Source organism: Nannobrachium achirus, assembly GCF_963921795.1.
Source record: "Nannobrachium achirus genome assembly, chromosome: 10".
NCBI classification, from domain to species: Eukaryota; Metazoa; Chordata; class Actinopteri; order Myctophiformes; family Myctophidae; genus Nannobrachium; species Nannobrachium achirus.
In genome coordinates, this window is record NC_137819.1 from 61,736,581 (window position 1) to 61,761,670 (window position 25,090).

Here is a 25,090-nt window from a genome sequence, read left to right on the forward strand (position 1 = left end):
CCATTGTTTCAGGGTTTTCATCGCCTGGAGCAATGTGTCCCTTTCTTTTCCTGCAACTGTGTAGTGATTGTGTCTCTGTGTGGTGGTGGGGGGGGGAGAGAGTGGGGTGATTATATTTAACACTGCCACAGCCATTTCAGGCCACTGCTTGTGACCTTAAGCTGGATGGCATGTCTGTCATGTCTGTGGCTGTCAGTGCCGAGTATGGATTTATCCTTTTGGACCGCCATGGCATCCATATTCTATATCCCCGAGTCCTTAGTCTCGCGTAGCCAGACAACTATTCCACAATCTCTGAATGCTATATAGAGTCTGGAACAGCAGCTCCCGAACGGCGAGTATCGAAAACGGGCATTAACGTTCAAAAAATATATTTTAAAATGTCATTTCTGCTAAGCAGCACGCTAAACATGCTTATATGATTTTTATTTATATAATGATAAATGTGTGTGATGTGAGACGGAAACGGAAGTGACGAGGAGGCTTCACTTCCGCTCTCATCTCGCACTCATCATTTCTTCCCCGGTCTGCCAGACTGTATGCTGGGAGCATTTGACCAAATCGCGGAGGCAACAGTCTGGCCACGCGAGACTACTGAGTCCTGGATCGTCAAACATAGGGCTGTCACAATTATTACATAATCGTCTAATCGCAATTATTTGACATAATCACAATTATTTTTTGTTATAATCGTCATACTCGTTTACATGTTGCAAAAATGTTTCAAACATTGATTTTTTTTTTAAACGGCAGATCTATAAGCTCACAACGTGTCGCGACGCGTTGTGAGCTTGTAGATCGGCTATGTCTATCAATGTTATTTTTTAAGTAGTAAGTTGTCAAATTTGTCAGTAATTTCGTTGCGTATTTAGGTTCTACCATGTGTATCTTCAAAGCCTAAAAGCCAAACAGAAAGGTAATTGTCAACGACAAAAACACAATTAAATTGTTAATCGCAATTATTTGAGTGACAATTAATCGTCATGTAAAATATCATAATCGTGACAGCCCTATGAATCGCTAAACATGTTGGGTCTGTGAGGGGCTCCTGGTCCGTGTTTAGGGTGTCAATGACCCTCTATGTGATGTGAGTACGGTGAGGCACAGGGTGGGAGTTGGGGCTGTGGATTATGTAAGTGGCCGGTAGCGTAGCGTCCCCCTATATACACTGAAGCATTTAGAAGCTGCTTGATCTAATTGGAAACCTGAGGGAGGAAAGCTTGAGGGGACACCAAAAGGGGCAGTCGAAGAATGTTCTGGGGAAAGTCAAAACTCTAGGCCTATCTATGCCTTTCTATACTATCTATGTTTATTTATTTGTCGTTGATGTTGGTTACAGATACCAAGCCCCCAAAACAAGATAAGGTATCTGCTGTTAAGCAGGCACGTGCGCACATATACATCAAAGGGTGCTTGAGCTTTTATCTGTCTGTAAAAAGTGCCCTCTCCTCCAGACCATGAATGCAGTTTTTACTATGGTGAAAGAATGCCATACCTGAAGGCAGCATTCAAGAGAATTGCCTTGTCCAAACTCTCCTGAACTTGAATGCAGCATCTTTCTTTTTTTTTTTCTTCTTTATTTTGGAAAATATGTGTACATCCTGCCACAGAATTCCATCAATATGTATAACTTTGAACATTGGTAGAGGATGATCTTGTTACAGAATAAAACTCGTAAACTAAAAACTTCCTAAAGTACCATCCATTTTTCTTTATTTTATTTTTTTTTTGCAATCAAGTTGCACTTAATAAAGTGAAAAGAATTGCCCTCTCTGCGTGGAAATCCATGCCAGCGTTGACTTGATCATGCTTAGTTCAGTGTGGTATCAAGCACCGAAAATAGCCAACCTCCAAGCTCACAACGCATCGCAGCGCGACGTGTTGTGAGCTTGGAAGTCTGCTATTTTTTATATTTTCACCTAAAAAGGCCCTTTTTAGAAATGTCAGCTCCTGCCTTTCTAACGTTTTCTGCACGTCCCTGCGGTTAAGTAATCGGTTACCAGATGAGCAGGTCCTCCAAAGAGCAACATGTTCTGTGGAGGCATCCGTTTACTCGCCGGGGAGAGGGGTGTGTCAACCCTCCCGTTAATATCCCAAGACACTTGTGGAATGTTCCCTTCAGAGTCCCCTATATCGGGGTGCAGCGGGACCCAGGTCCCAGCAGGTCGGCTTCTGGCACAATCTGTTTGTTGTGTTGTCTACCTGGGGGCATTAAGCAGTAGCACACCTAGATTATTAGATTATTAGTGCAGGTAGGGCTGTCACGATATGACATTTTACATGACGATTAATTGTCACTCAAATAATTGGCGATTAACGATTTAATTGTGTTTTTGTCGTTGATAATTACATTTCTGTTTGGCTTTTAGGCTTTGAAGTTGCACATGGTAGATATGACACAAAACCTAAATATACAAAGAAATTACTGACATATTTGACAACTTTATACTTAAAAAAGAACATTGATAGTGGAAATAGCCGATCTACAAGCGACGCGTTGTGAGCTTGTAGAGCTGCTATTTCCACTGTTTTTGACCTTTTTTTTTTTAAATATATGAACATTTTTCAACATGGAAACGATTATGACGATTATGAAAAATAATCACGATTATGTAAAAAAAAATCACAATTAGACGATTATGTAATAATTGTGACAGCCCTGTCACACGGGAACACAAGATCTTCCCGTGAAGTTTGTGTTCATTTGCACAGAAACGCCCAAGCTTTGGTTTTGTTAATATGATGCTTTGCATGCATAATGATGATACGCATTATAACTGCAACAAGCAGCAACTTGGGAGAGGGTTAGGTAGAAAAGATTTCATCATTATCTGAAGACAGCATCAAGATATGAAAGTGGGTCGTGCAGAAACATTTCTCTCGAATACAATCTGGCTGTTTTTTTCTTTAGAAAAAGAGTGGGTGTTTTGTTGGAGGAGGAAATGATGAGGGAGCCGGCGGTGAGTTCAGTCCCTTCGTGGATTTGATCAGTAAAGAGCACATGACCAGGGACATGCTGGGCCCCTGATTCAGCCCGGGAAGAAGAGTTGGAGACGCCCTCATTGCGCGCTATAGAGAGAGATCTCTCTCTCTATAGCGCTGCTGCTACTTTGCCATTTCAGATCACGACAAGTGACAAGCCAGTGGGCCAATTACATGAGTTAAATTTCATCGTTGACGGGTGGAAACCTTGTATGTCCAAAACCGTTTGTTTTGTATTTATCATTTTAAAAATGATTTAAAGTAGTGAAAACAGCCGATCTACAAGCACACAACGCCTCGCACCGCGAGGCGTTGTGTGCTTGTAGATCTGCTGTTTTCACTACTTTTGTGCGACGGCCTTGTGTGATGAAGCAGGGCTTTGCTTTGCGAAAAAATTCATACATTTGAAACTTGGAGATACGAGGTTTCTGCCCAACAGTGACGATTTACTTTGTTGGCCGCCCAGCCACCAAAATGGAACGAAGGCCGAAATTTTATTTGACATTTTTTCCTAATGGCCGGCCTGGACCGGCCGGGAATGAACAACCGGCCGTTCAGGAGTTGTCCTGCTTTTCCCAATGGCCAGCACGTCCCTGCACATGGCATTTATGTTGACAATTGCATGCGAGTTTGTTGCAGTCGGACGTTCATGATGAGAAATGCATGCGTGTCTGAGCTGCGCCTCGGGCAGGGAGGAGTAGTATGCAGTTAGGAGTTCCTCTTGTCTTCCCGAGCCGCGTGTAGCCGGCGGGCGGGGGAGGGGTGATGAGACAGCTCCGGCTGGCTGCTCATTGGTCCAGCCCACAACACACCACCTGGCTCGGCCAATGGTGTTGCAGCTTTCACTAGCAAGGGCCCTTGTAGACTTTATAGAATGTGTGAGGAATCCAAGAGGTTACTTCAGTTCAAGTGAGAGGGAGCGAGTGAATGAAATGCACTATTGCAGTCGATTCCTGCCGGCAGGGACTGACATGATGGGTTGCAGGTTTCCTGTTGGTAGTTTTTTGGCTAGAATTATGCAATTTTTGCATGTAAATGCCTATAAAATGTGTTTGACACAATTTTATGATTTCTTAAATAAATATTTTGATGAAATGGCCGAATACCTGGCTTTTTCTTTTCGCCACTATTTAACTGAACTATTTATTTACTATTTAACTGAATGAAAACATTTTTTTTTTCTCAATATTGCCACAAAAGGTGACCTGGCTAGAGCAATTATCTATATTGATAATTGATTATGTGTGTATGTCTGTTGTATACATACAGTGTCATACTAGGTCAACTCCAATCTGGGAACCCAATGAAAAAAAAAGAAAAAAAAGGAGTCTTGAGAGATTACGTCAACGCAGGCATGAGATCACAAACTGGGATGTTATCATAATTGGCCCATAAAATGGCTTATCAGTGTTTTAATTACACTGTTTAATGATATCCATTTCCTCTTAACGCCTCGTATCATAATTCTTGACTGAGGCTAGGAGGGGGTTTACTGACCTGGAGAAAAGTAAACCAAGCTCCTCCTAGTCAGCATTGCTATTTTAGAAACCAGAAATGTGATGCTAGGAATGACATTACGGTTCTGCCACTGGTTATGTACGCTGGTCTAAAGCATAACGTCCCATAATGCACTTGGCCCAGCAGTCTGCTTTAGGTCGTCTGCAGCAGATGGCAATTTCTTCCAATTTAGGACGGTATAATTATTTTTATGACATTTTGATACAGGAACCAAGCTGCCCGTGTCAAATATAGATTATACAACTCGTAGTTCCAACGAAGCAATCTGATTTGTTGAAATGGCTTTCTACCCGTGCGAATAACGAGTATTACCACACGGGTCATATCAAACAAAGATATCGGCTGTGCGAGCTGAAGAGCTCCCTTTCCCAACAATATGCTAGGCGGCTACGCTAGCAGCTGTTGTATAATCGTGATATTACACGAGAGGGTGTGTGTTATCGTCATTATTAGCACTTCTGCGCTGCCTATGGAACTCTACTTCGGCTCGTTCCTGCCGCAACGCAGGTGTGCCAATAATCACGATAACCCACACCCTCTCGTGTAATATTGTTTAATTAACTCTAGATCCATTTCACATCATGATTTTATTTGTTCTTAATCCCGATATGCTTCTTTGACTGGTGTCCCCCAGTGTTTTCTAATAACCCCCCCCTCTCTTTTTCCCTTTATAGATCTTGCCCCAAAATAGGGACACGAGGAATTTGTGTGGTTATTGCATTTACATCAATGTTTAATTGGACTAAATGTTTAAATGAAGGGCTATGTAAAGCACATGCAGTTGCCTTCATGTGTATGAAATATGCTATACAAATATGCACTTGTCATCTTCTAGATTAACTTGACTTTGTTTGGATTCTTTGAGCTGTTTGTTTGAGTGGGGCGGGAGTTGGTCTGTAGTGTACAGTACGTGCGCACGTGGAGGCACAGACAGGAAACTGGCAATAAATAATCATAGCTACTGGTCTGGTCGCCGCTCCCTTGATAAGGACTGGCTTTGAATCCAACCGCGAGGGCAGGGCACTCCCTCCCTCGCCTGAGTCAGTTTCACATGCTCTACGGAGCTTAGATAGACTCAACACCATGACCATGCCTCCTATTGTACTCACTCAAACCTGTAATCTTAACAGGTGAGAGTAAAGTATACATCTGAAAGCTGCCGAAAATAAATATAGCTCTGCTTGTTGATTGGCTATTTTCAGCACGTGGCACTGTCGTATGATGAAGTCCCAGGCTTTATGATTGGTTGATTTAAACCACCATCAACACTGGCTTAACTTTTTGGGTACATATTCAAAATTCATTGTTATACAAAAAAACTTTAATTGAAAAATCTCTCTGTGGTTTAAATGGTGGTTTTCTGAAAGTATCCCCGAACAAGGAATTTAACTCAAAATTGCTATGGTGGAAATATTAATTTGCTAAAACGTTTAAGTTTGTAGATATAGATCACTACACTTTTCCCAATGAGGAATGAAGTCTAAACATTTTTTAAGACTGGCACTGGCTGTGCTACCATGTAGAGTGAGTCTACCCACACATATCCTGGTTTATTTTTAGGACATTATTCATAAAATACCAGAGCCATGACTGTTGGTCTACGTCACGAGGGATGCACGAGTCTTCTTGTAGATCATTTGTCTTATCTGAACAGGACCTGATATCATTGCAACTTCTGTTTGAGGAATTGCACTGAACTTCCCGCATGTGTGGTGCCAAATACACACCCCAGTGACCCACATGCATGCTGTCGTCTGATTGGCTCATACAGCTCAGGCCACAGGAAGAAACGTTAATGGGGCAGGAAGTGACTGCAGACATTCCATTTGAGTCAGAAGAAGAAGTAGGTGGAGAGAGAAGTGATGAAATGATTAGAAATGGTAGAACCACAAGCGTAATTTGTATTGGGTTGATGGGTTTAATAAACCCAAGGGCCCCCTACTGGTGACAGTATTATAAATTCATAGGCTATTATATCGCCCTTGTCGGGTGAAAACCTTGTATGTTCAAAACCGTTCATTTTGCATTTTTCATTTTAAAAATTATTTAAACTAGTGAAAACAGCCGATCTACAAGCACACCCGCGAGGCGTCGTGTGCTTGTAGATCTGCTGTTTTCACTACTTTTATGTGCGACGGCCTTGTCTGATGAAGCAGGGCTTTGCTTTGCTAAAGAACGTACAAATTTGAAACTTGGAGATACGAGGTTTACACCCGACTATGACGATATGTATTTTGTCATTTCCAATATATTAGGGGTCTCTAATCTCCTAATCTATGGGCCCCCCTCACAGCAGTACAGGGCCCTTTTGATCTGAAAACCCATGCAGAATAAGATCTAATTTCGCCCCTGGGTAGAACGGCATGCTCTCACTCTTATCAACATTGTGTATCCTTGTTTTGAGTTCTTGGCATACCAACTAAACACATAATGTACATGATACACTGAACTTAACTGCCTCTCCTGAACCAATTTCAGGCGTAACATTTAGCCATCAATCATGCATTTCCTTAGGGCAGAAAGCTACTTGATAGGCTTATAAGCAAGTTCTTGCTTGGCACAATTGAACTTGTTTGGGTTGTGTAGTTATGGTATGATGTAACCAAATATCGGCGAGATATCTTCTCTGTAGATGACAACGTTTATAATCTATAATATGCTGAACTACCCAGTGACTAAAAACAGGTCTTGAAGTCATTCTTTTACACACGTGAATGTGAAGCAAATTATGCCTGGTATAAAATTACAAAACCATGTCCCCAGTCAAATCATGTCCCCAGTCAAATCAAAGACAAAGTTGACATTTCTATTAACAAGAAACACTACAGAAAGTATTAAGTGGAACATCGACACGTGTTTCTCCATGCAATGCAAGTCAATGGGAGCATACAGCATTTTGAATAAATCAATTTTTAAAATCCATTATCTCACAAATATTTGGTTTTTAGATCATGGCAAGGTAACTACCAAACTCCAATCTCTACCAAAATATGCTTTAAGGTCAAAGACCAGGATGTCTTCGTGTGATCCTGACACTAAGGCACACCGTCTTCAACCTCTATCCAACACATAAACGGGCATGTTTGTAACGGTTCCAAGGATAGTTTGTATCCCCTTCTCTCTCTCTCTTACCAATTATAAGAACATGACACAACGTTGCCACTACAAGCTGACTCACTCAAGTGTGGCCTGGCTTTTGTCGTGAGAAATGCAGAGCTGAGGCCATTTGGCTCAAAGTGAATGACGGAGAGGAACACAAGAGTTGATTACGGGGACAACATCATTATGTAATGACGAGCGAGTGGCCTCTTCTCTCCACACAGTGCGGTCACTGTCTAATGGTGCTGGCATTACGCGCTCCAGTAGCGTCACGTTCTTGATCACTCACTGTGCTGTTGTGTTGTCTCTTCATAGGATCGTGCTGTCCACTCCCCTCGCTGTGCTGACGTACTTCCTCATATGGTATGTTCCTCCTTTTGAGTCAACCGAGGTCACAGGCAAGGTCATCTGGTACCTGGTCTTCTACTGCCTCTTCCAGACCCTACAAACTGTGAGTCACACACACACACACACACACACACACACACACACACACACACACACACACACACACACACACACACACACACACACTAGGGATGGTACGATATGAACATGTCATATCGCGATTATTGTGACCAAAGAAATTGCAATTTACAATATTATCGCGGTAATCAAAATATCCCCAACCTCCATTATCCTGAGGCAGAACATTTGCCAAAAAATAGCCGATCAACGCGACGTGTTGTGTGCTTGTAGATCGGCTATTTTTTGGCTAAGAGATTTGGTTAGAGAGTGAAAAAAAGACTGTATCAAGTACTGTACGTATATTATAAGTGCGTTTTACCCATAGAGGGTTTAAATGATACCGGATATGCAGCTCGGCAAATAAAAGGTGAATCGATCCCTGTGCATGACGGAGGACGATTTCATTTCACGATGAATTAAATCTCTACGATACTATTATTGTTAGTGTTTTTTTATCACGTTAAACGATAAGATCGTTTATCGTCCCATCCCCCCACACACTACACACACACAAACACCCTTGTGCATGCAGGCAGTTACACCTTCACTTCCTGTGCACAAATCAATGTTGACTCTCTGCACACTTGTTGATTCTGCAGGAGTCAAAAGCACATTTTCTAATCTAATTTTTTTAATCTTAAAATCTCAATCTCCTCCAGTGCTTCCATGTGCCCTATTCTGCCCTCACCATGTTCATCAGCGAGGAGCAGAAGGAGAGGGACTCGGCCACTGCTTATAGTGAGTGTGATGATATGATATGATATGATATGATATAGTACTTTATTGTCAGTTCACACTGAAATGTGTCTTGCGACACAGCAGCCATGTATGCGAAACATATACAAACATTTGACACAAGGGAAAAGAAACAACACAGGTTTACATACACCAGTAAGACTCCCTAATCGGGAGATAAGCGACCGTAGGTCACATATCTCCACAAATAGGGCAAAAATGTGGTTTTCCAAAATCTTCCTGAGCCATGTTGATGACATGAGTGTAGACATACTGTGTAGTGATTTTCGTGATTTTAGGGCAACATCTGTAGGAGCAGTGTCCAAAAATGTGTTTTTAAAAATCGGCCTCATGGTGGCGCTAGAAGAGGGCCATGTAAGAAATGAGGGGTGGGGTCTCCGCGGCGCCGAGGCGGACGAATAGGTACCGGCCCCGGCTCTCCCGGTCGCTCCTAGCCCAAGTTACGGCATTTTATGTGCGCTGCAGTGGCAGGGGGTCCTCCACTGGGGGCGCCACCACTTTTGCATCCGTTCTGGAGCACCAGCAGTTGGTGGTCCCCGGGAATTCCCCGTGAGCAGCCCCGTTGGGGTGGTCATTTTTGCACATTTGGTCATTTTTTACATCTGGGGGTCCCCCAGGGACCTGGGGGTCCCTGGAGCTCCGGGGGTCCTTGGAGGTTGTAGTTTGGCAGGCAAGGAGTGTGTGTGCCAAATCTGGCATGGATCGGGCCAACGGTGGCCGAGATATGAGCAGGGCAAAAGTGTGACGTGTGAGGTGTGACTGACTGACGGACGCACGGACACCTCGAGCAGCTTTCTGTAGTAAGATGCGACCTACGGTCGCAATAAGGATAATACAGACAAGAGCAATGTCCACCGCTAAGCCTACCCATGGCCAAACTCCTGATTAAGCCCTAATGTCGACTGATGGACAAAGGACCTTTTTAGTCTGACCTTATTAGTCCATGGGCCAGACGGGTTGTCGGTATCAAAAAGGTGGCAAAGGTTACCATGCATTTTTGAAAAGCTCTATATCTGTAGATTATATTTTGGTATGATAACCCTTTCTTAGACACAGCTAAATTGGTGTTATCAGCCTCTAGAGTTGGTGTCCCATTAACATTACATTACAGGAAAAAAGGTAAAAACATTAATCTGCTTTTAGTAGCATAAGAGGGGTCAAACTAGGGGGTTTTCATGATGCCGAATCCATTGCAAGCATCTGTTTTGCACAAAAAACATTCCTTGGGCTATAAATGGCCTCAGAAGACGATGCATGTATGGGTGTGCATTCATGTTAGTCGGAGGCCTTAGGGTTTTATTTCTCGTGCTAATCAGTCTAAAAGCGCCAAATATTGCACAGATGTAGCCCAGGGCATGCTCTAATGATTTAGCTAGGGCGCCCGAGTCGGTGACCTTCGGGCTCCAGAAAACATCCACAAAACTCTGAAAAGTGATGACTCATCACTTTTCATCACTAAACCATTGTTTTTCTGGAGCTGTGGCGACCCCGAAGGTCACCGACTCGGGCGCCCTAGCTAAATCATTAGCGCATGCCCTGGGCTACATCTATGCAAAATTTGGCACTTTTAGACTGATTAGCACGAGAAATAAAACCCTAAGGCCTCTGACTAACATGAATGCAAACCCATACATGCATTGTTTTCTGAGGACATTTATAGCCCAAGGAATGTTTTTTGTGCAAAACAAATGCTTGCAATGGATTCGGCATCATGACAAACCCCTAGTTTGACCCCTCTTATGCTACTAAAAGCAGATTATTTTTTTGCTTTTTTTTCCTGTAATGTAAAGTTAATGGGACACCAACTCCAGCGGCTGATAACACCAATTTAGCTGTGTCTAAGAAAGGGTTATCATACCAAAATATAATCTACAGATATAGAGCTTTTCAAAAAGGCATGGTAACCTTTGCCACCTTTTTGATACCAACAACCCGTCTGGCCCATGGACTATATTGTATGCAGGAACACTGTATCTCCTTCCTGAAGGCAGCAACCTATATTCTCTGTGCAACACATGGCTACTGTTAGAGGTAATATTTCTTGCCAACCTTAGAATGCTGTTATCATATGTAGTCGTATATAGCCTCTGAAGTGGTTGTCCAACTATCTTGGAACAAATGTTCAGTTGTTGCAGCAGTTGTGACTTTAGGGCTGCAGACAAGCATCCATACCAGGTGGTACTACAGTACTGAAGAACACTCATAATGACAGACGTGAAAAACATAAGAAGAATCTGTCTACTAGCGCCAAATGATGATGAAACTGAGCCACAAAACACAGGAAATGTGATGATGAAACTAACCCACAAAACGCAGGAAACCTTTCCGCACAGGGGAAGAGCAATAAGGGATGTCCAAACGCAAATGGTCCATTGTTTACAAAGTTCTAAGTAACTTCCTGTCGCATGAGGTCACTGTATGAATCACATCCACCGGAATGACCCCCCCCCCCTCTCTCTCCTCCTATCAGGGATGACCGTGGAGGTTCTGGGCACTGTGATTGGCACAGCCGTCCAGGGGCAGATAGTGGGCATGGCCAACGCACCGTGTGTACCGGCTGATGTCGTCGCGGAAAAATGGAACGGTTCCTCTTCCGTGTTGGACGTCACTGCCGTGCCGTCTAACCACTCCCCCATCACCCTGGAGCACGAGGTGCACACACACACACACACACACACACACACACACACACACACACACACACACACACACACACACACACACACACACACACACACACACACACACACACACACACACACACACACACACCCTTCATCCAAAGCTAAACTTCCACGGGTGACTCATGTGTGTTTTTAGTAATCACAACATGGGGATGACGTAGGGGTGGGCGATAAGGTGATAATTATCGTTGAGACGATACAATGTCTCCACGATATGCCTTTTCAGAGATATCGTATATATCGTGATACAAATGAGGGAGCCTTGTAAAAAAAATCCTGTTTAATCGTTAATACAGAGATTCATTGCAGAATTCAATTTAAACCTGCATTTTGGTCTAAATCAGTAGTTCTCAAACTTTAAAATGTCAAGGTCTCCCCTTAACTCTGACAGTATACAAATGAAACCAAATGGACCTGTAAGGGTCCATTTGGTTTCATTTGTATACATTACATACTTGTTAAATACTTGTAAAGTTCAATTTAGACCTCCCAAAAGGAACCCAGAGAGTCTCGTTTAAAAACCAACGTGAAAAAAGAATCCCTGATAAAATCGTGTATAGTGATACAGCTTGGGAAAATATCATGATATTGTATTTTTCCATATCGCCCACCCCTAGGATGACGAGGGCAGCCATAGCCGAGTAGGTAGAGAGGCCATTTGGGAATCAAAAGGTTGTCGGTTTTCCCCCCCTAGCAGCCCTTCCAGTCTGTGTCATCTCATCTCCACAGTGTCCATGAGCAAGACACTTGATAGTTGAAGAGCTATCACCTCACCACAGTGTAGTTTTCTAGCTATCACCCTAGGCTTTAGGCTGCACATTCACTCTACTAGAAAACTACACCGCGGTGAGGTGATGGCTTTTCACCTTGGACTAGGATAGAGGCTTAACTCCTCCCTGGGTGCACTTAAGGGCATTTCTCCTAATTGTTAGGATGGTTTAAATGCAGTATAAAGTAAGGGTCTTGTGTATAAACCAGGGGTCTTCAACGTTTTCAGGCCAAGGACCCCTTAGCTGAGAGAGACATGAAGCGGGGACCCCCTCTACATATTGTATAAATGTGTGATACAGATTTTAATTGATTTCATAGATAGATTCATAAACTTGTTTGACAACACTGTAATTAGTCTGTTAGATTCGTGTTGATGTGTTTTTGTCAGACTTTTAACACTTAAATCATTGTTACTTACTAAACTTCGCCTTTCACTCTGTACTTGGTCTGCTCTTTTTTTTTACCTCTACACCAAACCTATTTGCCAAACATAGACGATCTACAAGCTCTCAACGCCTCACAATGTGAGGTGTTGTGAGCTTGTAGATCTGACATCTTTGGCTAAGGTTCTCTTCAGAATTGGGATGCGAGGGTTCAAGTTGTTAATTTAAAAGAATTATCCTATCACACAAAGAGAGAAGAGAAGAGAAGACTGTAGTAACTCTGAGGACCCCCTGTTGAAGACCCCTGGTATAAACGATCAATTAACTCCGGCCTCTTGCTTCTCCTTGTAGAAAATTGCCTACATGATCGCCTCGGGCAGCATCTGTGCCATCTACGTTCTGTGTGCCATCGTTCTCTTCTTCGGAGTGAGAGAGATAAAAGGTAAAAACACTAATCCCTTAACTTACACTTTAGTCGAGAAGCATCCCAGTCAAAAAAATAAAGTCCCTTGACCAGCGAAGGAAATTTTCACATAGGCCTCATTTATTCATCATAGGACTGACTTGTGTGACATTTACTGAATGCCTTCAGGGATAGATTACAAGTACAATATATGAATGAGAAAACAAGATTTTTAGCTTTTTAGCTATTTTTTTAAGATCTTAAAAGAAACGTAATTAAAAATGTTCCCTTTCTCTCTCCTTCCTTCTCTCCCAGAGTCATCGAGTCGTCCTCGGTCAGAGCCCATGGGTTTCTTCCGGGGAATAAGGATGGTGATGGGACATGGACCCTATGCCAAACTGGTCATGGGCTTCCTCTTCACGTCCATGGCTTTCTTGGTGAGTGTGTAGTGTGTACCAGGGGTGCAGGCGTCAGGATTTAAAATGAAGCAACACGGAACTGAAGGTTCCTATGATTGGCCGCTAGTTGCGCTGTTCTGGCACCAGAATGTTCTCCATAGGATTCCATTCTATTCCCCCGAACTTTTACATTAGATGTTCTTTCCTTAATACGCATTGTCATAAGTACTTTATGATTCCTGTCGCAAGTTTAAAGCCTCGTTTCAATCACCATGATATGCGTTTTGTGAAAATATGGTCCAATTAATGTTATATTTTATGTTAAAGCAGGGTGTGCTGTAGGAGGGGCTTGTGGTCATAGGCTTGTGATGATTCTTCTTCGTGTGCTTTATTTGGCAAGCTCAACACCACATTCTCCCAAGTGTCCCTGCGGTTGCATGTGACCGTTGGCAGCCAATAGCATTTGAGATGGTACCATTTCTACTAATGAACATTGATTTCTACAATGATGGCGGCACGCCACCGTACAAGGGACAAAAAAGTGTCATTTTCGCAGCATAGAAACCAATGGTTTAACACGGTCCATATTTTTTTACAGTCTGAGACACACAGACAACAGATGCATTCATGCTTACAGTTTGATAGCACAGATCCACTGTGAGCACACTCCATACACCATTTCCACAAGTTAGGGGTTAAAATGAACAACTTGAGGATTTTACAGCTTATGTCTGTCACTGCCCATACCTGGTCCTTTGGGCCTCTCTACTCTGGTAAATGGTAAATTGTGCATTTGTATAGCGCTTTTATCCCAGGCGCTTTACATTCACCCATTCACGCACACATTCATACACCGGTGGCGGAGGAAACCATGCAAGGCACCAACCTACTCACCGGGAGCAACTAGGGGTTCAGAGTCTTGCTCAAGGACTCTTCGACATTAACTCAGGGGGATTCAAACTGGGAACCCTTCGGGAACCCTTCGTGCTCTAATAAAGTTTTTTCTAACCCTGAGCTATGCCGGCCCCACTCTAAAACAGTTTCATATAGTAGTAACCCTAACCAAAGCTCCGTAAGGCAGCTTGCCAGATTTTGCCCTGGATATGGAAAAGGCTGCTGAGTATGTGTGTGCATATGTAAAGTATGTTTGTTTTTATGGTTTATGGGCTAAGCCACACTTCTTGTGTAAAATGTTTGGAGTGTATTGACAGTTTATGTTCTCTCAGCCGCAGCATGCTTGGCGCCTGCACGTTGAAGTGTGTGTGTGTGTGTGTGTGTGTGTGTGTGTGTGTGTGTGTGTGTGTGTGTGTGTGTGTGTGTGTGTGTGTGTGTGTGTGTGTGTGTGTGTGTGTGTGTGTGTGTGTGTGTGTGTGTGTGTGTGTGTGTGTGTGTGTGTGTGTGTGTGTGTGTGTGTGTGTGTGTGTGTGTGTGTGTGTGTGTGTGTGTGTGTGCGTGCGTGCGTGCGCCATTTACTGAACATGTCTGTGTGCTTCTTGTGCTTCTTCTATACAGCTCCTAGAGGGGAACTTCGCCATGTTCTGCAAATCTACACTAGGCTTTGATAAGGACTTCCAGAACATTCTACTTGTCATCATGGTGAGAGCGCGTACACACACACACACACACACACACACACACACACACACACACACACGATGACATTTTCAGTGCGGACAAAATGGAGAGGTGCGCGGTTTCCCACAGTACTGACCAAGTCTGTGTCAGCATACAGTATGTAACCTTGGATCAACCCGAGAGAAACAGAAGCATTATCTTAGCATACACAAAGGGAAACATCAATTCCCTCAGGCCAGTGAGAGCCAGCCTGGCTCCTCCTGGCCACTGTGATGTGTGACCGCTCTGGCAGGTCCAAATGCCAGCCCATTCCCACAGACACCAGAGAGAGACATAGCGGAGCTGTTGTGCCTCTCAGCTGTGGGAATTAGCATTTTACATTCTCAATCCTTTTGTTCTGTTTGATGTACTTTCATTGTCCCTCTTCTTATATATGGACAAGTACAGGGGAGAAAAGGCCTTAATCGATCAATCGATCTTAAGTGTAGAGGTTGCTGGAAGCAGTCGACTGCGAGCTCCCAAAATGAACTTTACAGGGTGAGAAACTGTCCTCGGGTCAGCGAGGTTGAACAGATTTGAAGCACTGATCCTTTACTTTATGGAAAGGATTACGCAGCCAAAGAGGGTGACTTTTCAGTTTTAATTTATTTAATGAATTGACTGGTCTTTCTTTTTCCCTGAGATCTCTGGATCTCATGGCAGTGACCCTAATCCTCCTCGTTTTAAACGTCCAATAGAGAACATCAAGCTGACTTCTGAACAGCCCTCACGGTGTTGTTGTTGTTATGAATACCATGGGAAAAGTCAGATTAACCCATTTAGGCCTGAACACATTATGACGCAATATTTTATGCTTTAAATATAAAAAAAATAGCAGATATACAAGCTCACAGCGCGGCACCGAGTGCCGCACTGCAAGCTTGTAGATCTGCTATTTTTGAAAAATCGTGAAAATTAGAATTTTGACCCGATTCTATAAGTGTCTTTTGAATCCTTCTAAGATTTTTGGAAAAAAGCTATGTTTCTATGTCAGCAATCTGGCCAGCCATCGTCAAAGAGTGCCGCGCTGCAAGCTTGTAGATCTGCTATTTTTGAAAAATCGTGAAAATTAGAATTTTGACCCGATTCTATAAGTGTCTTTTGAATCCTTCTAAGATTTTTGGAAAAAAGCTATGTTTCTATGTCAGCAATCTGGCCAGCCATCGTCAAAGAAAAGGTCCTTTTCACTTAACTGGAGCTCAGTTAGTCCTTGAGAGACTACTATGTCAGTGGTTCTCAAACTTTTTCATGTGAAGGACCCCCAAAATGATATTTATTTGGCCACGGACCCCCATTTCAAAATATCTAGTTCCGGGGACCACCCAGAAGCAAAATTTGAGTTACAAACGTTCGCTTTGAAAATACAATATATTCAAAGATTTGCACACATTTTCACGACTCTTTTCAAAAATAGCAGATCTACAAGCTCGCAGCCGCGCCGTGAGCTTGTATATCTGCTATTTTTCACTGGTTAAAGCATTCAATAATTCTAGGCCTAAATGGGTTAAACCAGAGGCACGGTAGGCGTTATTTTTCCAGCACGTTGGATAATCGAAAGATACGGTAACTCAATAGGGAGTCGTACAGGAACTGCAGAGGATGGGTAAACACCAGGCCACAGGAGCAGCACAGGGTGTACACCCTGTGACAATGAAACATTGTCCGCGGGGCGGTGGGGAGCTCCATCAGATGGAAACAAACAAAAGGACCATGTGTTTCTGTTTGTTGCTCCGAGGCACTTTGGGAAGACAAGCACGTTCCAGGGCACGTTGCTAGCCAGGGGGCAAGCTTTTCTTGGGGCCTGCAGCAGCCTGGGCTGAACTGATCAAGATTAGCGAGGCGTTTGCTTTAACTTTGTGCTGAGCCACGTTGTGAGCTTGTGGATCGGCTATTGTCGGTGAAGAAAGTTGATGTTGTAGATAGGGATGCGGTATCGGCACTCGTGGTATCGGTACTCGCCCCGAAACCGGCCTATTTTGCGGTATCGGTACTCGTCCGATACTGCTCATAAATCGCCCGAGTACCCTGTGTGTTCCGCCACTTCGCCTTTCTCTCTCTCTCTTAAAGTATCAAAAGTAAAAATACAAAATATTTGAGCATAGCAGATCTAGAAGATCATGCACAGTACAGGAATTTCCATGGGCTAAACCTGAAAAAAAAAGTGAAATGTGTGGCAGTTGTGCCATGTTCTGGGAAAGCAATGCAATTTAATGTGTTATATACAGCCAGAAAGTGAGGAACATCTGATAAAAAAAAAAAAAAAAAAACGTAATTTAAAGACATTTTGTATTATTAATTGTACTCTTATCGGTACTCGGTATCGGCGAGTACTCAAAATGAAGTACTCGTAAAAAGTGGTATCGGGACATCCCTAGTTGTAGACCAGTGGTTCTCAACCTGTGGGTTACTATTTTGGGGGGTCCCCAGATGATTAACTTAATCTGTGCAACATTGTTTTCTCACTCAACAGTAAACGAACCACCATAAAGTTTAAATGTATAGGGTATATGCACATTTCTAAAGTAACAATTTGAGGACTTTTTAATACCTCTAGAATGACAAATTAAACTTTGGCCAAACTTTTGGCCACACTATTGTGAAAATAGCATACCATCTGCATGCTCACAACGTCTCGCAACGCGAGGCGTTGTGAGCATGTAGATCTGCTATTTTCACAATAGAACCGTGTTATACAAAATGTAATGCCTCAACTCTTAGTGCTCGTCAGGGTGGGGGGGGTCCCCACTCCCCACTTAAAATATGATTATTTTGGGGGGTCGTGGCCTGAAAAGGTTGAGAACCACTGTTGTAGACTAGAGGGAAGAAAGTGGCCAACTATGGAACCCCTGGGGCCCTGGCCTGGTCAATAAACTATATAAGGTTAAGTGGTTAATTTCCCTAGGATATGCTGTGAGCCGTGTTCTTTCTATTGCTCATCTCAGAGATGCTGTAGGTTTTAGGGGTTGATTTTCAGAGGAGAAGCCTGGCAAGGTGCTGGTGTTGATTACAACGATCGGATGGCACATATTCAGAAGCACAGGCGAAAAACACCCTACTAAAATGTCCTTGGCGCCTTATAGGAATTTAGCAGATAAGACTCTTATCTAGTGTGAAATCATAGGGTGAAATCAGTCTAAACGCCATGTCAACAAACAACAGGGTAAATAGTCACGTGAGTATAGCCTGCAAAGAAAACGATTCAGTGCTTCAGAGAAACTTGCAGAAAACGATTCAATGCTCCAGAGAAACTAGGTAAACGGCAAACCTAGCAATTGTAACAACCTGCTATGGCACACAACATAACATTCCTAGCATTTTGTGCTAAGGCCAAAACAAATCTCGCAATTCCGGGAGTCAAAAGGAATCCACTGGGAACTGAATTCCATCTTAACCATTTATATTATATGGTGATGTCCTGTCAAGCTTGACAGCCTTGTGGGAAGCATGGCCAAAAGCTTTTCTGTTGTGCAAAGGTTAATTCACTCATCAGATCAGCCAACACAGGGAATCTGACAAAACCTTCGCTAAAACCCCCAGGACAACGATCCACTCGTCCTAGACTCTTCGCCCTCCTGGCCCCCAAACTGTGGAATAAACTCCCTGTTGCACTTAGAACGGCAGACTCACTCCCTAGCCTCTGCCGTGCACCTTAGCCCATAGCACTCACGGTAGCACTTTAGCACCTTACCCTAACTAACCATAGGTGCTTGGTCTGCCTTTTCTTTGATTACTATTTCTATGCATTTGATGTATTGCCTTGCTATTGTAAATCACTCTGGATTAAGGCCATGGCTATACGGAGCTGGATTTTTCATATATCCCGGTTTTTCAGATATCCACATAGAAAAATATCTAGGTCCACACGACAAAGATATCTAGGTCTAAAATAATCTGAGTCCCCAGACCTCCACTAGGGGGACAAGCACACACACACAGTAAAGTCTTAAGAGATATCCGGGTACCGTGTCTACGCGGATCCAGTGAATCGGATATTTTTCAATGTCTTCACTTATTTATCCGGTTTAAAAAAGATCCAGCTTTGCGGCCGAAATATCCAGCTTCATGTGGCTGCAAGCCCCAACAGCACAAAAAAATGTCTAGCTTCAGAAATATCCAGCTCCGTGTAGCCATGGCCTAAGAGTGTCTGCTAATGCCTAAATTGATTATTATTCTTTTTAAAACAAAAAGCAGATTCGCTTTGCTGGCCAAAAATAATAATCTCTGACCTAGCACAACGTGTTGCCCATAGCAAACACACTAATAACACAACATATCTGCAGTCTTTACTCTAATGCTCCACGGTTCACCGTCAAATTGTGGAACGCTGGTGTGTGGCACCAGAGGAATGTTATCATTACAGAAACATTAGTTGGGCCATCCGGGGGGTCAAAGGGCTCCTGACTCCTAACTAAGGTCATTGAGTGGATGATCTCTGTGGAACTTTGAATTGTATTGAAGCAGGATTTGTTTTGGGAAGGGCTCTCTATTGTCCACCGCCTGTTGTGTTGTGATTGGCCCTTGAGAGGTCACACATTCTTCATTCCATCAACACATTTGGAGGTATTCTTTGGAAGTATTGTTTAAGCCCCAAATGACGGCTAATCCCTTTGGGGGATGTTAATGCTTTTCGTGACTTGGTTGGTTGCACAGTTCCATGTATTCATTGGTGATAGAAGTCTTTTCGTTCATATATATTCACTGTTGGTAGACGTGTAAAACGTTGCTGCTGTGACATCTGAATTTCCCTCAGTGAATCAATTTCAGTGTTATGTTACCATTATAACGATAACTGGAGCATTGCGTTCACGTGGAAAAGAAATAAAACTTCCATGCAACCCTGGTCACAACCACTAAGTGCTGTTCTGGTCACTGTTGGTGTCAACAAAATGGTTGGATAACCAGTTAAAAAACAATAATATGTTTGTATTTCCCCTCCAGTTCTCGGCTTCCCTGACCATCCCCTTCTGGCAATGGTTCCTGACTCGGTTTGGCAAGAAGACAGCTGTTTATGTTGGAACTACGGTAAGGCTGCAGCGACGTTATTACCCCGCCAGGACAACTTTGTTTTTTTTTTTTACAACAAGGGTTCATATTTTAGATTATAATTGGAGAAAAGATGGGTGTTAAAATGTTTTCATTTACTGCTTTTGTTTTAGTGTTTTTTTTATGATATTTGATTTCAGTGGGTGGGGTGCATGCGTACAAGAGGCTAAATATGTATTTTTAGACACAATAAGCCCATTCCCAAGATGCACCGCAATCTTTCATGGGCAAATGTGACTTATGGGGGCTAGTAGTGTTACTGTAAATAGTAATAAAGAAATCGCTGGCTTATTGTGGCAAAAAATACATATTTAGCCACTTGTACGCATGCCTCCAAGTAACCACTGATAAAACAGTAGAAAGCAGTAAATGAAAATATTTTAACGTTCTTCTTTTCTCTAATTCTCAAATTTCTCTAAATCTAAAATATGAAAAAACAAAGATGTCCTTTAACATAGTAGGTGTTTCTCTTCTATTTATTTTGAACAGTGTTGCAATGGTCCGGTCACGCACGTACACGCCGCCCCATATCTTTTCTGACCAGTATCACGCCTCTGCAGGGGCATGCATCGATTCCAAATAACCCCCAAATTCACACACCGGACAACGTTTAGTGTCACCGCAGGGTGATTTAACGAAGAGATGAGCCTGTATGCATATCCATAGACCAGGGGTTCCCAAACTTCCCAAACGTTTTGGTCTCGGGGCACCCCATAAATATTTTTTTAATCCGAGGCACCCCTACATTATAATTTTCACTCCCAGCACCTTATATTTATAGCATATTGTCGTTGTCGGTTGGAAACTTATGTCCAAAACCGTTTGTTTTGTATTTATCATCTATAAAATGTACTAAACTAGTGAAAACAGCAGATCTACAAGCATACAACGCCTCGCGATGCGAGGCGTTGTGTGCTTCTAGATCTGCTGTTTTCACTAGTTTTGTGCGACATCCATTTTGGTTAGAAATGACTGAAAATAACTTTGTACTTCAAGTTTAAAATGATACTAAATATTTTTTTAAGTGTCCAAATAAATTCCAAATATTATCAAATGATCTCGCGGCACCCACTTTGAAAACCCCTGCCATAGACCATTGTTTGAACCTGTTAACTCCTGCAATGTAGACGGGCGCGTGACGTCATTAAAACCGCAGACCCCCAAACATCGAATCACCAATGCAACACTGATTTTGAAGGGTGACTTTGTAACTTTGTGGGAAGTAATTTGGTGTTGATGACTGACATTTGTTTTTATTTTCTCTCTCCAGTCTGTCATCCCCTTCATGATCCTGGTGGTCTGTGTTAAGAGCAACTTGTACGTCACGTACGTCGTCTCCGTCTTCGCTGGAGTGAGCGTAGCCGCGGCCTTCCTGTTGCCATGGTCAGTGACACACACACACACACACACACACACACACACACACACACACTCACACTCACACTCACACTCACACGTTCAAGCTCTAGATTTGGTTATGGTTAGGGCTGTCACGATTATGACATTCTACCTGACGATTAATTGTCACTCAAATATTTGCGATTAACGTGTTTTTGTCGTTGACAATACATTTCTGTTTTGCTTGTAGGCTTTGCAGTTGCACATGTATGGCAGATATGACACATAACCTGAATAAAAAAATAAATGCCCGACATATTAGACAACTTTATACTTTAAAAAAGAACATCGATAGTGGAAATAGACGATCTACCAGCTCACAACGCGTTGCATTGCGATGTGTTGTGAGCTTGTAGATCGGCTGTTTCCACTATTTTTGAAAATATATGAACATTTGTCAACATGGAAACGATTATGACGATTATAATAAATTAATTGTGACTATGTTGAATAATTGTGACGTGCCTTGTTATGTTGTGATCTTACTGATGGCGTCCGTCTCTCTACTTGTAGGTCGATGCTTCCCGATGTGGTAGATGACTTCAAGGTGAGCAACCCTGACTCCACCGGCCATGAAGCCATCTTCTACTCATTCTACGTCTTCTTTACCAAGTTTGCATCTGGAGTTTCGTTGGGCGTCTCTACGATGAGCTTAAAGTAAGTCTGCGCTGTCGGACCGAAACCTTGTCAACTCCATGTCATTCCTCGTTTCATACTTTGTGCAAAAATAGCAGATCTGCAAGCTCACTGTGTTGCATTAGTCCATGGGCCATACGAGTTCTCGGTATCAAAAAGGTGGCAAAGGTTACCATGCATTTTATAAAAGCTCTATATCTGTAGCTTATATTTTGGTATGATAACCCTTTCTTAGACACAGCTAAATTGGTGTTATCAGCCGCTAGAGTTGGTGTCCCATTAACTTTACATTACAGGAAAAAAAGCTAAAAATTAATCTGCTTTAAGTAGCATAAGAGGGGTCTAACTAGGGGGTTTTCATGATGCTGAATCCATTGCAAGCATCTGTTTTGCACAAAAAACATTCCTTGGGCTAAAAACTGTCCCACAAGACTATGATTTAGTGATGAAAAGTGATGAGTCATCACTTTTCACACTTTTGTGGGGGCTGTTTTAGCCCCAGGAATGTTTTTCGTGCAAAACAGATGCTTGCAATGGATTCAGCATCATGAAACCCCCCTATTTTGACCCCTCTTATGCTACTTAAAGCAGATTAATTTTTAGCTTTTTTTCCCTGTAATGTAAAGTTAATGGGACACCAACTCTAGCGGCTGATCACACCAATTTAGCTGTGTCTAAGAAAGGGTTATCATACCAAAATATAATCTACAGATATAGAGCTTTTCAAAAATGCATGGTAACCTTTGCCACCTTTTTGATACCGACAACTCGTATGGCCCATGGACTACATCACATTGTGAGCTTTTAGATCTGCAATTTTGATCACTCACACACACACACACGCACACTCACACACTCTCTCTCTCTCTCTTTCTCACTCTCTCACTCTCTCTCTCTCTCTCTCTCTCTCTATCACACACACACTCTCACCCAAAATCTACACCATTAATCCTTCAAAACAAGTCGGGAGGTCTTGTCATTAAATGACGAATTGAAGTCTTGACACTCAGCACTAAGCCAAATCCCACTTCAAAGTCCTTCTTATCCCCATTCATCTCATTGAGTACAGTAAATGTGTGTGTGTGTGTGTGTGTGTGTGTGTGTGTGTGTGTGTGTGTGTGTGTGTGTGTGTGTGTGTGTGTGTGTGTGTGTGTGTGTGTGTGTGTGTGTGTGTGTGTGTGTGTGTGTGTGTGTGTGTGTGTGTGTGTGTGTGTGTGTGTGTGTGCATCACGTGTTTAGAGTTACTGTAGAATGATGGTCTTTTGATCTGTCACGTGGTGTCTGCCATCAGGACAGTTGTACACTTTTTTTATTTGGATAATTTTAATTCAACCAGTCCTCTGGATCAGGAGTTCCCAAACGTTTTTGTCTCAGGGCACCCCATAAATATATTTTTTTAATCGGAGGCACCCCTACATTAATATTTTCACTCCCAGCACCTTATATTTATAGCATATCGTCGTTGTCGGGTGGAAACCTGGTATGTCCAAAACGTTTCGTTTTGTATTTATCATCTATAAAATGTACTAAACAGCAGATCTACAAGCACACAACGCCTCGCATCTACTAAACTAGTGAAAACAGCAGATCTACAAGCACACAACGCCTCGCATCTGGTTTCTACCTGACAGTATTGATATTTTAGTGATTATGTTGCGAGGAAAACATTGCGATAATAGCCATTTTGGTTAGAACTGACTGAAAATAACTGTGTACTTCAAGTTTAAAATGATACTAAATATTTTTTCAACTGTCCAAATAAATCCCAAATATTATCAAATGATCTCGCGGCACCCCTGGACTGCCGTCACGGCACCCCAGGGTGCCCCGTCACCCACTTTGAAAACCCCTGTTCTGGATGCTTTGATGTAATACCCCCACCACCCCATTTATAGCTTGTTATTTTTAATGATTCCTCCTCCAACATGTATGGCTTGTGCACTAACAGGTTTCGTGTCATATTTCTAGTTTTGCAGGATACAAAACTCGAGGCTGCTCTCAACCGGAGGAGGTCGACATAACCCTAAAAGTGCTGGTCTCTGCCGCGCCCATCGTCCTCATTCTGATTGGCTTGTGTATATTCTACTCTTATCCAATCGATGAGGAGAGGAGGCAAGGCAACCGCAAGCTGCTCCAAGAAATGCGGTAAGGCTAATTAATGTCAACGTCTGCTTGATTTGTTACGTTTATCTCCCTGACGATCCGTAGAACCTCACAACGAAGGGTGTAACGATATACTAGTAACTGAATCGAAAAATCGATTTTAATTTGCAATGATCTACTGTATCGATATGCAAAAGCAAAATATATATTTTGTGTCGTTTTACAATGCAGATAATCGGTATCGAATCGTTTTGCTTTGCAATGCAAATAATCAATTGTATGAAAACTAAGTGTTTCGCCTTGTATTTAGCAATTTTAAGAGGGAAAATAAAAAAGAGGGGTCTTAAAGGAGTAGTTCACCCCCAAAATTACTTTCTTCTATTGATTACTCTATTGAAACTAAACATAGTATTGAACTCTAGTCTCCATGGCGTGACTAATCAATAGAAAAAAAGTCATTTTGGGGGTGAACTACTCCTTTAAACCTGCACTATTGAAACGTTTCACACGTATTTAATTTTCTTTGCTAAATAGTTACTATATGGATTTTAAATCATTGAATCGAAGCAAATCAAATCGTATCGCTATGATTGAATGAACCAATATCGTCCATGTATCGTGTTGTCAACCATGTATCGTGATGCATATCGTATCGCTCACAACACATCGCATCAGGGCACGTTGTGAGCATGGAGATCAGCTTTTTTTTTTTTTTGCATAATATGCTATGCAACCGAGTGTGAATGAGGCTTTGTAATGATATTTTGTTGCTTTTTGTATGTGTTTAGTGTTTACTGGTCTGTTTAGCAAAACCCAAAGTAAAGAAAAACGTAT

At 42.5% G+C, this 25,090-nt stretch overlaps 1 protein-coding gene across 1 annotated transcript in view; it reads left to right on the plus strand.

Annotated features, from left to right (window-relative positions):
- LOC308292103 (sodium-dependent lysophosphatidylcholine symporter 1-B-like) overlaps positions 1-25,090 on the plus strand; it is a 37,484-nt gene that overhangs the window by 9,541 nt on the left and 2,853 nt on the right. Inside the window, exons 4-13 of the mRNA XM_080734347.1 lie at positions 7,915-8,050; positions 8,727-8,805; positions 11,294-11,475; positions 13,013-13,103; positions 13,380-13,501; positions 14,975-15,058; positions 20,015-20,098; positions 21,390-21,502; positions 22,031-22,174; positions 24,122-24,298. Coding sequence (XP_080590473.1) covers positions 7,915-8,050; positions 8,727-8,805; positions 11,294-11,475; positions 13,013-13,103; positions 13,380-13,501; positions 14,975-15,058; positions 20,015-20,098; positions 21,390-21,502; positions 22,031-22,174; positions 24,122-24,298 — 1,212 coding nt within the window. The remainder of the gene's footprint in view (positions 1-7,914; positions 8,051-8,726; positions 8,806-11,293; positions 11,476-13,012; positions 13,104-13,379; positions 13,502-14,974; positions 15,059-20,014; positions 20,099-21,389; positions 21,503-22,030; positions 22,175-24,121; positions 24,299-25,090) is intronic.